Genomic DNA, 15559 nt, shown 5'->3' on the forward strand with positions numbered 1-15559 from the left:
ATCAATCCATTCTCCAATTGATAAGTGGTCAAAGGATATGAAAAGACAATTTTCAGATGAAGAAATTGAAACTATTTCTAGTCATATGAAAAGGTGCTCCAAATCATTATTGATCAGAGAAATGCAAATTTAAGATAATTTTGAGATAACCATTACACACCTCTCAGATTGGCTAAGATGACAGGAAAAGATAATGCTGAATGTTGAAAGGGATGTGGTAAAACTGGGAAACTAATACATTGTTACAGAATTGTGAATGGATCCAACCATTCTGGAGAGCAATTTGGAACTATGCTCAAAAAGTTATCAAACTGTGCATTCCTTTTGATCCAGCAGTGTTACTACTGGGCTTACATCTCAAAGAGATCTTAAGGAAGAGAAAGGGACCCAGAAAATGAAAAAAAATATTTGTGGCAGCCCTTTTTGTAGTGGCTAGAAACTGGAAATTAAATGGATGCCCATCAATTGGAGAATAGCTGAATAAATTATAATTTTAAATAATGAAATAAATAGACAAGCAAATAAATAAATAGATGGACGAATGAATGAAGAAATAATTGAGCAGAACCAGAAGATCATTATACACTTCAACAACAATACTATATGATGATCAGTTCTAATGGACATGGCTTTCTTCAACAATGAGATGATCCAAACCACCAGTTCCAGCTGTTCAGTAATGAGGAGGATGAGCTACACACAGAGCGAGAACTATGGGAAATAAGTGTGGACCACATCATAGCATTTCTACTCTTTCTGTTTGCTTGCATTTTTGTTTTCCTTCTCAGGTTTTTTTTATCTCTTTCTAGATCCTATCTTTCTTGTGAAGCAAGATAACTGTATAAATATGTATACATATATCATATTTAATATATACTTTAATATATTTAACATGTATTGGGCTATCTGGTATTTAGGGCAGGGTGTGGGGGGAAAGAGGGGAAAAGTTGGAACAGATCGTTTTGCAAGGGTCAGTGTTGAAAAATTACCCATGCATATGTTTTGTAAATAAAAAGCTATAATTAAAAAAGAGTGATAGTTTTTTAATTATCTATTTTAATTCATTTAATTTATTTTTCTTCCTTTATTGTTATAGATAACATTACTAGTACAATATTAAATAATAGAGATAAAAATGGGCATCATTGATTCACCCCTGATTATATTCTTACTTATCCATCTTACAGATAATACTTGCTCATGGTTCTGGACAAATATTATTTATAATTCTAAGGTAAGTTTCATTTATTCTTACATTTTCTTGTGGTTTTAATAGAAATGGTCAAAGACTTTTTTTTCTGCACCTCTTGAGATAATCACATGATTTCTGTTGGTTTTGTTCTTGATATGGTCAATTACCTGACTACTATCAATTTCTATTTTTCCTAATATTGAACCAACCCTGAATTTTTTATATAACTTTCATCTGGGCAAAGTGTATGATCCTAATGATATATGACTGTGCTCTCTTTTATTTAAAATTTTTTTAATTTTAAAAATTATTTTATTTAAAAATTTTGCACCAATATACATTGGGGAGATTGGTCCATAATTTTCTTTCCCTGTTTTGGCTCTTCCTGATTTAAGTTTCAACACAATATTTGTGTCATAAAAGGAATTTGGATGAATTCTTTCTTCAACTATTTTTCCAAATAATTTATATAGTATTGACATGAATTGTTCTTTAAATATTTGGTAGAATTCACTTGTAAATTTATCTGTTCCTGGAGATTCTTTTTTTCCTTTGGAATTTTATTGATGACTTATTCAGTTTCTTTTTCTAAGACAGGGGATATTTAGGTACTATTTTTCTTTGTATACTTTTGCAAATGTTCATTTATTTCATTTAGATCAATACATTCCTTAGCATATAATTGGGCAAAATAGCTTCTAATAATTCTCTTAATTTTTCTCTTAATTTGAGTGAATCCCCTCTTTCATTTTTGATACTAGTAATTTGGCTTTCTACTTTCTTTTCTTAAATCAAATTAACCAAGCGTTTATTTTATTAGTTTTTGTATACAGTTTCTAGTTTTATTTATTAGTTCAATTTTTTAAACTTTTGCTTTTATTAATTTCTCATTTTACTTGTAGAATTTCTAGTTTAGTGCTTAATTGAGGATATTTTATATGTTCTTTTCCCAGTTTCTTTTTTTTATCTCTACGCCCAATGTATTGATTTACTCTTTTTATGTTTTATTGATATAATCTATTAGAGTTATAAAATTTCTGGCTAAGTACTGCTTTGGATCCAATAAATTTAGATATGTTGTCTCATTGTTATAATTTTCTTTAACGAAATGATTGATTACTTTTATTATTTGTTTTCCAACTAATGTTCCCCAATTACAATACATTTTCCTATCTACTTCTTTTTTATGGTTGAGTTCCTCAAACAACAACAGGAAATTATGGAAATTTGGACAATCTATACATGTCGAATATCATGAGACTTGTCCAGCAATATATATTCATATATTAAGTATATCTGTATGAAGTTATAGGGACATATTGTTTTAGGCACAAGGAATTAAGAATAAAATTATATGTGGCAGTCACATCAAAAGAATTTTCTTTTAAACAATTACAAATATTTTTCTTTCTTTCTGTCTTTCATCAAAGTCCATTGTAACAAATTTTCCAAATTTCTTCAATTGGTAGTTCAGAAAGCAGTATTTCACTTTGGGGGAAATTATGAGTTAGAAAAGGGAATAGATTTTTATCAGGGTCAAGGATATTTTTCATGTTGTATTTGTATTTCTAGTGACCAGTACAGGACTTTGCATATAGCTTTTTATTTTGTTTTGTTTTAATAAATATAGTCCATAGACCTTTAATAAGTGAATATTAGATGGGGTAGGATCCATTAATTAAAGAGCAAACGTTCCTCAAATGCCAATTCATTTCTCTTCTAGAAAGTATTTTTCTTCTTCTAGAGGACAAGAAGTAGATATTTTCATGACTTTGGGAAGCCAGTATTGGTATAGTTTCTTCCATGTAGATTATAAATTTTTAATAAGAAAGACCAGTTTCTTTTCTGTTTTTTTTTGTTGTTGTTGTTGTTTTGCGTGTGTGTGTGTGTGTGTGTGTGTGTGTGTGTGTGTGTGTGTGTGTGTGTATGTTGCTTCTTGGCTTGAATAGCTTTTTGTACAGGATAAGAATTTCATATGTCTTGAATGAAATGACTAGATTCAACTATTGGGGGAAAAGACATCAACCAAGAGTGAAAATATCACCTGTCATTTCTTTGATTTTCAAGTGAAGATAGCCTAAGTGATACATAAAATTACAAATGGAGGCAGTGTGGTTCAGTGGAAAGATAACTGACCCTAGATTCAGAAGACTTCAGAATAATTTCAACCTTATTATTTCTGTAACTTGGGTAAAAAAAAAATTAGTTTCATTAGGCCTTAATTTCTTCATCTAAAAAACAAAAGAGTTCTATGAGAGGGCCTTTCCTGCTGCAATTGTAAGAGTTTACTTCCCTTTCATTTGTCTGTATACCTATACAGGTATTCTGCAAAATGGTACTGAGAAAGAGTTTCATCATATTCAACTTGTTAACTTCTGGTGGAGTGTGATTTATAAACTCTACCACAGCAGACACCTGATTCACTTTTTATGATTAGTATCACCTACCTGATTAGACAAAGCCTGATGCAAGCATTGGGATCCTGGGAAAGTTTCAAGGGACCTAGTTTCTCAATAACAATGATACTATTTAGACATCTGATGCAAACTCTCTGAAGGCTTTAGAGCCTCTAGAAGGATCTGAGGTTCCATGGGGCACAGTAAAAGTGTGAATATTAGTTGTTAGCTTCCTGATTGTCTTGTGATTATAGAAAAGAAATTTTTCCAGTTTGAAGAGTTCCAAGAGTTAATCACTCAGGATCTCTTTCAAAGAAGTGACTCAGAAGATCATCTCCTTGAGCTACATCTAAGAAACAGAAATTTTTTACTTGATTGGGATTTATTGGACTTATACAAATGAAGTGCATAAGTATCTAGATTTTTTAATATTTATTTCAGTTTTTCCTTGTTTTAATCTGTCCCTCTTTTCCTCTTCTTCTTTCTTTGTCAGGTTTCTTTCTTGGCTCCTTAACCAAATAATGATTTTTAGTCCCTAAAAAGAAGAAATTCACATGTCAACAAATTATCTGTCTGGCTCCAACTTTTCCTTTCTTATATTTTCTCCTCACATCCAATCCAAGTGGCATTGTAACTGTTCCTTCTATCTAATATTCCAAGCTCTGCCTCTGTGCCTTTGAAATGTGATCCCTCATGTTGGGAATATAATTCTTTCTTTGCTCTGCTACCCAGCGTTCTGAGCTTTCTTCCAATCATATCTCAGGGAACAACTTTTACATGAGACCTCTTCTATCTCTTTAGTCATGAGCATTTTCTCCTTTTGGAAATGATTTCTTATAATAATTAATAGAATAATTTCTTATATTAACAAGAGTAATAAGACTTTTTGTTTACATTTAATCTCCCATCCCAGTACAATATAAGTTCCTTGAGCCCATCAACAATTTTTTTTATTTCTTACAACTCTGTCCTATCTCACACTTAGCAAAATGTCTTCTACATGGTAGGTGTTTAATAAATGTTGAATTTATTTGGGTAAGGCTATCTTTTCAAAATTACCCAAGACAAATCACTTTTTTTGTGATTAATAATCCAATCCATTGAGGAATAGAAAAATTAGATAATTAATGAATTAAAAATACAAAGAATTTCAGATAAAAATATCATAAACTTTGTACCTAGGGCCACCTAACATAATTTCTGATTCTGCAATGACATTTTACCATGGTTAGGAACAGAGTGGGGACCTGGGAGTTCCTCAGAAGGAGCAACAAATTGGTGAGATAACAGGAAAGTAGTGAGTCCTGGGTCTAGACATGTAAGTTTTAACATCTAGAAGGGACCTTAGAGATCATATAATGTTTAGTATTTTACTGGAATCAGGAATGTGAAATAAATTATCTAATTTTAAATGGAAAATTAATGGAAGAACTTAAACTTGAATTTAAATTTGATCTCAGATTTAGGTCTTCTGACTCTAATCTAGTATTGTTTTCATTGTGAGTCAATCTTTCCTTGTCCCACCATATTGTTGTTCAATTACTCAGTCATTTCTAAAACTTGACTTCATGGACCATATTGTCTATAGGATTTTCTTGGCAAAAATATTGGAGTCTCTTGCCATTTCCCTCTCCAAGGGATTAAGACAAACTGAAGTTAAGTGACGAATCCTAGATAATAAATAGATCCTAGATGAATTTTTGAGACTTAATTTCAATTCAGATCTTCCAGACTCCACTTTATCCCCTGAGCGACTTAGCAGCCTCCTAGAGAAATAGGTGCTAAGTGACGTGCCAAGATCGCACACCTGTTAAGTGTCTGAGGAAAAGATTTGAACTCAGACCTTTCTGACTCCACCAGGCCTAGTATTCTATTTACTGAAGTATCTAACTGTCTCTAGCATGCCAGCATCTTGAAACTTACTGAAAATCAAAATTATGTGATAATTTAATACTGTTTCTCAAGGCATGAAAAGCATATAATGCTTTTTCCACTTGTTTCTTCATTCAGATTTTCATTGTCCTATTTAAGATCAATTTTAATGCTCTGCTCTAGGCAGGAGGCTGTTTACTTTTGCCACTTTGCAGGGACTGGAGCAGGGACAGGACTTGCAGGGACCCAGAGAATAGTAATAGAAGAATGTATAATTTATATATAATTTATACAGCCTTGCTGTGTAATAAGTGATCAATAAACATTGTCATGGAGTCATGAAAACTAAATTATATTTTTATGTAGATTTTTCTAATTTTTGGAGGTATAAATATTTTATAATTAAATAATGCTTTACTTCTTCCTCACTGCTGAAAAAAGTATGACTATATAATCATGTTTAAAGGAAATATTCCTTAATGGCCTGTTCCCTTAAACTTATAACTCAATGATAATATCTTTGGGAAGTCTTATCCACAGAATTATGTGTGACTTATTAAGTTCAACTTATGAGTTAAAAATGTATGTAAACATTTACAGCACTAGAACAAAGTCAATGAGGGTTTCTATAAGCTTCTACTAGAAGGTAGGGAGTGAACTATATTCTAATAAGTGGCTAAATATTCACAAAAACTAAGGAAGTTGGCTACAAACTTAATACCTGTAGGTAGATTTTGTGGCTGGTAGAGAGTCAGATCCAGACAAAATGCTAGAGTTCATGAAGGGCAAGACTACATGGCTTTTTTCTCTAGGAAATTTTCTGCTTTTATTATGTAAAGAGAAGCTAGGTTTTATGTTTTTCTCTTCTGATTGCTTTCTGTATTGCAATGGCATACTTGTTACCATATATGGTGTGAAAGGATAGGAGGGGCAGGGTTAAACTTTCTTTAGGATTGGGTCTGTAATTAGAAGATAATTGTTCAGATATTATCACATTTGTACTTCTGATATGAAGACTGTTGTAAGACTATTTTTTTTTTAAAGGAATGCTTGAGATCTCCAGGTATTACAAATATTTTCATGACTGTTAGAACTAAAAGAAATCATATCTCCCAAACCCATTATTTTATAGGTGAAGAAAGTGAGGAGCAAAGCTAATAAATGGAAAAGCTAATATTCAAATCTGAATCCCTTGATTTCATTGGAAACCATTGGACTACATATAAATATATATTATATAGAAGTACTAAAGTTTTAAATTTTCTTCAGTTGGCTAAAACTAGAGTTGTTTGAAAAACAATAGGAAATTAGGGGTTTTCTATAACAAACCCTGAATAATAAATTCAAGAGTCCTAACCATTTCCAAACAAAAAACCTTACTTCTCTTCTATATTTGCATCTTTTCGTTAAGGAAGATAGTTTCTGTGACTGTTGATGCAGTCCTTGAGCACAATTGAGTGCTATATAGGCAGAATAAGACTTATTTTTTTGCTATTGGGTGATTTTTTTCTCCATTTAAAAAAATTAGGTTATACATGTCCATCCATTTTTTACATATTTTCATACGAATCATGTTGGAAGAGAAAACTAAGAATAAAAGGGGAAAATTGGAAGAAAAACGAAACAGAAGAAAAAAAGGTGAAAAATCAATGCTGATGGCATTTTCCATCCAAAATTTATTGGCATTGCCTATGGAACCTTTCAGTAAAATGTAGCTTCCTTCTTTATGTCTTTTATTTAGATCTCTTCTTGTTTTTTCTTTGAGATCTGAGTTGCTATCCTAATTTTTTTCCCTTCAGTGGAAGCGTAATGTATTCTGCTCCAGCTTTTTACCTTTACCCTTTATATATCTCTATTTCAAATATGTTTCTTGTAAACAACATATTGTTGTATTCTGGTTTTTAATCCAATCTGCTATCTGCTTCCATTTTATGGGAGAGCAGAGCAAGACTTCTAAGTGGAAAGGTATCATCCTGCTTTTGTAGCCCCATTTCTATTAAAGAAATCAAAAAGGAGAGTTGCAGCAGATTGTGACAGGGATAACTGATTTTCCAAACCACCAGGTAAGGACTTGAATTTTATCATCTGGGGACTTTTGAACTAGCAGAATCTACCATCAGATGGCTCTATTTGCAAATTAGATTGGACAAATTCTATACTGCCATGCCAATAGTGAGTTTCTGGGTACTCAGGACACTGTTATTTCCTCATTCCTATACATAACTATTTGAAGAAGTATCAAAACTAAAAGTGACACTAGGCTCCTCCTATATCTCTTTTCCTGAGATTAGGCTCAATGCTTCTTCACCTCTGTGTAAGGTCAGTGGGCTATATCTTTTATTGTAAATTTTCTCCACACATCTCCTAAACTCTTCCAACCCAAATAATAGTAAGAATCCAGGAAGAGGTGACGATAGAGGAAATTAAGTTTCTAGATTCATTTGTTTATTTTATATGTATTTTTATGTCCCTTCTAAAGGAACAAATCTGATGTCTATGGAGATAAGGAACCACACTGTTGTGACTGAGCTCATCTTGCTTGGCATTCCACACACAGAAGGTCAGGAACAAGTGCTCTTTGGTGTCTTCTTGATCTTCTACCTTTGTACTCTGCTGGGGAACCTTCTTATCCTTGTGGCTGTGATGTCCGATTCCCGCCTTCACACTCCTATGTATTTCTTCTTGTGCAACTTATCTGTGCTAGATATTGGTTTCTCCTCAGTCAGTACCCCCAAGATGCTGGCAATCCTTTTGGTGAGGAATCAGGTCATTTCCTTGGGTGGTTGTATGTCCCAGGTTTTCTTCTACCACTTCCTGGGCAGTACTGAGTGTCTCCTCTATACTGTCATGGCCTATGACCAATTTGCTGCCATGTGCCACCCATTGCCCTGCACCATCATCATGAACCCCTATATTTGCGCTGTACTGGCAGCTGGGACCTGGTTCACCAGCTCCTTTCATGCCACTATTCTTACCACATTAACCTTCCAGCTGCCCTACTGTGGTTCTAATGTGGTAGACTACTTCTTCTGTGACATCTTTCCTGTGGTCAAGTTGGCTTGTGGCAATATCCTCATCATTGAGACAGTGAGCTTTACTAATATTGGTCTTGTGTCCATGACCTGCTTCCTCCTTATCTTGGCCTCTTACATCCGCATTGTCATTGCTATTCTTAAGATAAATTTGGCTGAGGGATGGAGCAAGACAGCATCTACCTGTGTGTCTCATCTCTTTGTTGTCACTCTGTTTTTTGGGCCCTGTGCTTTCATTTATACCCAGCCATCACTGAGTGGAGTTCTAGTGACTCCTGTTCAGATTTTTGGCAATGTTGTCACTCCCATGCTTAATCTCACAATCTATACCCTAAGGAACAAGGGTGTCAAAGAAGCCCTAAAGAAGCTGACTGGGGGACAAATCACATCGGGGGGGGGGGTCACTAGTTGATGTAAATTTTTCCTCCCCTAATGGTTTAAAATTAAAATTAAATCAAGTGTAGCTATATTAAATAATTGGAGAGGTTTCTATATCAAAGATAATTAAGAGCTATTCCTTATGACACTGTTTTGATACCTTCCAACTTCTCCTTAAAAGCTATAGTGGGTCTGACAACCTCCCCCCCCACTTCCAGTGTTGGCAATTGCTAACAGCAATGCTTATTAATAATAAATCACATTTTTTCCTTAGCGATTTAAAGTTTGAAAAATATTTTGTTTATATAAATTGTCTTTTGATACAAAATTTTCAATTAGGCTAAATGGAAGAAGGAGTTGTTCTAAGCATAAGTGATATTTAGTCTAGGCAGTATAGCAATACTAAAGAGTATGTAGGCAAATAGAAATAGGACAGCTTTTTTTTTGAATGTCATAGAAACCAACCTTTAAAGCCATTTCATTCAGTACATACCTGATTGTATTTAACAATGACCATCTCCATTAAAAACCTTCGGTGAGAGGAACTCTTGTTTGAGAAAGCCCATTTCATTTCTGGGTAATTCTAGAAGTTGAGAAAATTCTCCTTATATATTGAGGTAAAAATTGGCTTCTGAAACTTCTACATATTAGTTCTCAGGTCATTCTAATTGAGCTTCATAAAAAGCCTCCGTCATGTATTGAAAGCCTAATTAATTTTGCAAAAGGCAGTATATAATGTTGGTAAATAACACCTTTTCTCTCTATATATGGCATCAAGAACAATCCTTCACCTTGCTCTCAGGTTTCAGAATTCAACCTCAAATTCCTTCTCTTAGGGACTGTCCAGCAATAAGTCCATCAATAAGCTAGCATTTGCTATATTCTAAGCACTGTGCTAAGATCTAGAAATGTAAAAAAAATATGCTATTCAGGAGCCAATTTTAATGGTGAAAATAAAATGTAGATCACTTGTACATAGAGTTATACATAGATGTATAGATATAACTATATATCTTATATGTACATAAAGATAACCTCAGTAAAAAGGTACTAACAGTGGAGGGGGCTAGAATAGATCTTTCATATATAGGAAGGTTTAAGCTGAGTCTTGAAAGAAGACACAATCTCAGATGCACAGATGAAAAGTAATCCAGAAATAGGGAAACAATTAATAAGAAGACATGGAGCTGGTAAATTATGTGTTCTAAGGTAGAAACAGCAAGGAGGTCAGTATAACTGAATCAGAGTGTATGACAGGAAGGAAAGTATAAGAGTTACTAAAAAGGCAGGGAAAAAGTCCAGATCACAAAGTGTTTTATATCCCCGATAACATTTAGAGGTAATATAGAGGCACTAGAATTTGAGCAAGAGGTAACATAGTCAGACTTGCCCTTTAGCAGCTGAGAACGCACATTGGAATGCAGAGAAACTTGAGATAGAGAGAGACCAAGAGAAATTTGTTGCAATATTCCTGACATGTGATGCTGAAAGTTTGCACTAGACTGGTGACTGGAGAGAAGGAAGACAAAATAGGATCAATGATTTGAAAGTAGATCAGATTTGATGGAAGATTGGATATGTGAGGAAAGTACAAGTGAGGAACCAAACATGGCACTAGGATTGAGAGCCTGGGTGACTAAAAGAATAGTTATACATAGTAATATTGAATTTTGGAAAAAAGGAGAATTTAAGAGGAAAAAGTAAGATTTTTTTCATCGTATTTACAATGTCTGTGGGACAAGCAGTTTAAGATGTTGAGTGATGTGGGGCTTTTGGTGAGGAATCAGGTCAAATCATTGCTCCAATTAATTAGGCTAGTAACACTAAAGTCCCTTTAACTTTAACTAATGAAACTGGCGTTAACATCACTCCTTACACTTGGAGAGAACATAATTTCTGGAGGCTGGAATGATTCTCAGAGAACCTAGACACCCCCTTTAAAGGTACCAAATGATCCCAGAAAAAGTGTAAAAATCTGACCTACATTATCTTTCAGGAAGTAAAGGCCATGAGGTCTCTGTTACACTAGGAACTCTGGCCATTCCCCATCTCTTCCTTTCCAAGGTTCCTGAAATGCCTTTCTGTTAAGTTCTCCTATTTACTACAGAGTAGGAGTAAATATATATTGATAGATGGCTATGAAAATTGTTTTTCCCTGATCTATGTACTAAAAAATACCAGTAAAAATACCTACAAGGGAAACATGGAGAGTGTAACTTTAGGGTTGTATATCATCAGACTTTGGTATATCTAAATATGTCCCCTCATAATTTAGTCTCCTTGTACAGAAATCATGCCATTTCTGAAAGTGTCAAAGTGCTCTCAAATTAAAGTACTCTCAAATTAAAGATTACTAGTGTCAGTGAACCACAGAGAAGAGATGACTCTCTGGACACATGCCTCAAGCTCCTGAAGACTAAAAAAGTTTGGCATAAAACATGAGAACACAAGAAAATTCTTGTCCTTGTTGATAACATAACTCCAAAATTTGCCCATCATGAACTTTGAAGTGATGAGGTTTTTGTAGGCCCCCATACAATTTCATAGGGAACACACCTTAAGCAAAATGAGAATTTAAGGATGAGAGGGAATCAATCAAAAAATTCTTTCCTTCCTACATTTTTTGCAGCTTAGTATAGACTGAGAAGACAAATATAAGATGAGAACAGAGAGATAGGGAAAATAGAGTAAGCTATAAGGTCTTTCCTGAGATTTTAGCTATTAATAGGATTCAAGGAGTCTGTTTCTGTTGTCAGAGAGGGCAGATTTTCTTAGATTCCAGTCACTTGAAACAGGGAAAAACCCTCAATAGAGACATATATCCTAATACTTTTCAGAGATAACACTGGAAACCAAGGACTCATCCTGACTCTTAAATCTGAGACTCAAGTCCACATTCCTTGTTCCAGATTTCTGACCTATAGGATTTGCTCTAAATATTCTAGTAAAAGAATATAGCCACAGTATCTTACATGTCAGGGCCTCCTAGGTCCCGGTGCTTTCAGATAAGTGAGGCCCATTCTGACTGGCAGAAACTCAAGGCCTAATAATGAAGAAATAGTGAGTAATGAAAAGACAGGGAGCAGAGGTGGTACAAACTCTGTTTATTCCAGCTTCTACCAGCAGTCTTAAAGCATTAGTTACATCAGCATAGCAAGAGCTCTCTAAGCCAATCATACTAAACACACCCATTTTACACCCATCTCAGACATACAAGTAGTCAACAGGAGCCAGGCTCTTTCTCCTCAATGCCATCTTGTTGTCCACAGGGGTGGGACTCCAGAACCATCTTGTTCAATCCTTATAGCAACACCCTCAGTTTACCTGAATTGCATTCTGTGTGGTTATCCAAAGTTACCTGAGGGTTGGCAATCTCTTTCAAATCCCCCTTTTTTGTTTTTGAAGGCTATGTCTTTGAGCTCCAATGTGGCAAATGTGACAGAATCCCTAAGACTAGTCATAGTACATTTATTAATTTCTCTTTTTTTTTAAGAATTTAGATGCTGCACCACTTGGTACATATATGTTTAATATTGATATTGCTTCATTAGCTATGCTACCCTTTATCAAAATATAGTGCCCTTATCTCTTTTAATTAGACCAATTTTTGCTTTTGCTTGATCTAAGATGAGGATGGCTACCCCTGCTTTTTTGGCTTCACCTGAAGCATAGTAGATTCTGCTCCAACCTTTTACCTTTATTCTATATATATCATCCTGTTTCAGGTGTGTTTCCTGTAAACAACATATCCTAGAATTCTGGCTTTTAAGCCAGTCTGCTAACCACTTCCTTTTTATTGGGGAGTTTAGCCCATTCACATTTATAATTAAAATTACTAACTCTGTATTACTTGCCATCATGTTAACCCCTCTTTATGCTTTTCTCCTTTCCTTCCCCCTTACCCCAGTATTAAACTTGTGAGCACCACTTGCTTCTCACAGCCCTCCCTTTTTAGTATCCTTCCCCCACTTTAGAATTCCTCCCCCTATTTTACCTTTTTTCTTCACAATTTCTGTATTCCCTTCTGCTTAGCTTACTCCTTCTCTTTTCACTTTTCAATGAAGTGGAAGGAGTTTCACCATAAATCGAATATGTCTATATTTTTCTCTTTAAGCCAATTCTAAATAGAATATGATACACACTATGTTCATCCCCCTCCATTCTTTCTCTCAGATATAATAGGTTACCTTTGCCTCTTTGTGAGATGTAGTACCACTACTTTACCCTTTTTTCTGGTATAATTTCCTTTCTATCTTTAGTTTCTAGAAAAAATTATACATGTTTTCTTTATATATTTTATGGCAGAAATATAGTTCTCAAGATTTCTTTTTACCTTTTTAGAAATATCTTGAGTTCTGTATTTGGAGATGAAATGTTTTTTTGTTTAGATGTTTTTTTTTTCATCAGGAACATCTTTTCACTATTCTCCTAGCTTCCTGTCTACCTATATCATAAATATGTTTTAAATGTTTTAAATTTTTTTGATGCTTAACACCTGTTGGTAATCATTTATAATCTTTTGGTATCATATTAGGTGGTGAAAGGCCTGGCTGAAGAGCACCCACAGTGATCATAGATGCATTTACTGCTCTCAAATCTGTAAGCATTTTCCATTTTTCTGATTTTTTTCTTTATAACATTTTTTGGATGAATGAGGGTAAGAACCAGCTATGTATATACCTGATCTTGGCTATAGTAGCTGCCCAGTTTCTTTTCACTAGCTGACTCATCTTTACTTCCTCAAGTGGCCCTCTTTTCCTTCCTCATCCACCCTCTCTACACAGCTGACTCAGCTGTTCAAGGCTCAGAGGGAGGATTGGAGAAGACCAGGTTTCTATTCTTTGGAGATACAAGAAGCAAGAGGAGATAATTCATTGCTCTGGAACAAGAAGCTAGAAAGGTAGGAATGGAATCAGATGATGGAGGGCTTTAAAAGTCAAAGAATTTTATATATGATCTAAAATTCAATAGAGAATTATTAAAGTTGATTGAATAGGGATATGACATAATGTGCTTCAGGAAAATTTATATGACAAGTAAATGGAGGATGGAGTACAATGGGGAGATACTTGAGCCATGGATATTAACCAAGAGATAACTGCATATTCAGTTATTAAATAATTCTTCATGCATCCTGGGGCAGATTTAATGATCTGTGATCTAAGCGGGGGATGGAATAAGGAACATTTGTAAATACCTCCTACAATAGACATTCTGTATTGATAAGTTTCTCAAGAATGTGTGTGTGTGTGTGTGTGTGTGCGCGCGCATGTATAACCACCATGGTCATAGTGGTTAGTCTATGAAAGCAATCTTAAAACTTTCAACTCAGTCCCATTATATTTGCCAATTTTTTTAAAATTTGGTCCCAGATCTAACTCTTTCCAGTCCATGTGGCTGTGACACTTTAATGAAATTCCCTAGGGATAAATTGTAAAAGGGTAATAGAAAGCATAGATTTGGAATATTGGATTATAGCATCAGGTTTTAAGAGCTGGGAAGGACATCAGATGTCAGCTAGTTTATTTTTTTATTTTCAGGTAGGGAAACTGAGCTTCAGGGAGGTTAAGTGATTTGATCACAATCACACAGGTAATTAAGTCACAGTAAAGATTTGAATTCAGAACTTCTGCCACCAAATCTAGCACGCTTTGCATTATGCCATGTTATGGGCCAGAATTCTGTACTTGAAACAAGGATTCTTACAAGGTACTAAGTGGAATTTATAAGAGAATGGGTTATTTGTAATTCCCTGTGGCAAAACAGTCCATTCATATCTTTTATAGGGCTCAGTTATATCAATACTGGGCACTGAAAAGGCAAATCTTTTCATATCCTCCTTACCTAGAGGGATAGAATAGAAAATTCTTAATGTCTATAACCCAAAGAGGCCATTCTCTAAGCGCGAATAATAACCCTACTATGTGCGCAATATAAGTTGTTGCTCTTACTCCAGTAAGAAAGGCATTTCATGCAAATTAAGACAACTCTGAGACATCACTACACACCTGTCAGATTGGCTAAGATGACAGGAAAAAAGAATGATGAATGTTGGAGGGGTTTTGGGAAAACTGGGACACTAATACGTTGTTGGTGGAGTTGTGAAAGAATCTGGCCATTTTGGAGAGCAACCTGGAACTATGCCCCAAAAGTTATCAAACTGTGCAAACTCTTTGATCCAGCAGTGCTACTACTGGGCTTATATCCCAAAGAAATACTAAACCAGGGAAAGGAGCCTGTGTGTACCAACATGTTTGTAGCAGCTCTTTTCGTAGTGGCTAGAAACTGGAAGATGAATGCATGTCCATCAATTGGAGATGGTTGGGTAAATTAAGGTATATGAATGTTATGGAATATTATTGCTCTGTAAGAAATGACCGGCAGGATGAATACAGAAAGGCTTGGAGAGATTTACATCAACTGATGCTGAGTGAAACGAGCAGAACTAGGAGATCATTATACACTTCAACAACAATACTGTATGAAGATGTATTCGATAGAAGTGGATATCTTCAACATAGAGAAGATCCAACACACTTCCAGCCGATCAATGATGGACAGAACAACTACACCCAGAGAAGGAACACTGGGAATTGAATGTAAAATACTAGCACTACTATATCTACCCAGGTTACTTATACCTTCGAAATCCAATTCTTAATGTGCAACAAGAAAATTGGATTTACACA

At 34.7% G+C, this 15559-nt stretch overlaps 1 protein-coding gene across 1 annotated transcript; it reads left to right on the forward strand.

Annotated features, from left to right (window-relative positions):
• The first annotated feature begins 7956 nt into the window (after positions 1-7956).
• On the forward strand, positions 7957-8904 carry LOC141562190 (olfactory receptor 10D3-like). Its single transcript, XM_074302195.1, has one exon. It carries the CDS (start codon positions 7957-7959, stop codon positions 8902-8904), a length of 948 nt encoding a protein of 315 aa, XP_074158296.1.
• Positions 8905-15559: the final 6655 nt, after the last annotated feature.

Source organism: Sminthopsis crassicaudata, chromosome 3 (assembly GCF_048593235.1).
Source record: "Sminthopsis crassicaudata isolate SCR6 chromosome 3, ASM4859323v1, whole genome shotgun sequence".
In the NCBI taxonomy this organism is placed as follows: Eukaryota; Metazoa; Chordata; class Mammalia; order Dasyuromorphia; family Dasyuridae; genus Sminthopsis; species Sminthopsis crassicaudata.

Excerpts from the sequence above, each read along its gene's own strand:
- LOC141562190 (XM_074302195.1), top strand. The coding sequence starts at position 7,957 with ATGGAGATAAGGAACCACACTGTTGTGACTGAGCTCATCTTGCTTGGC.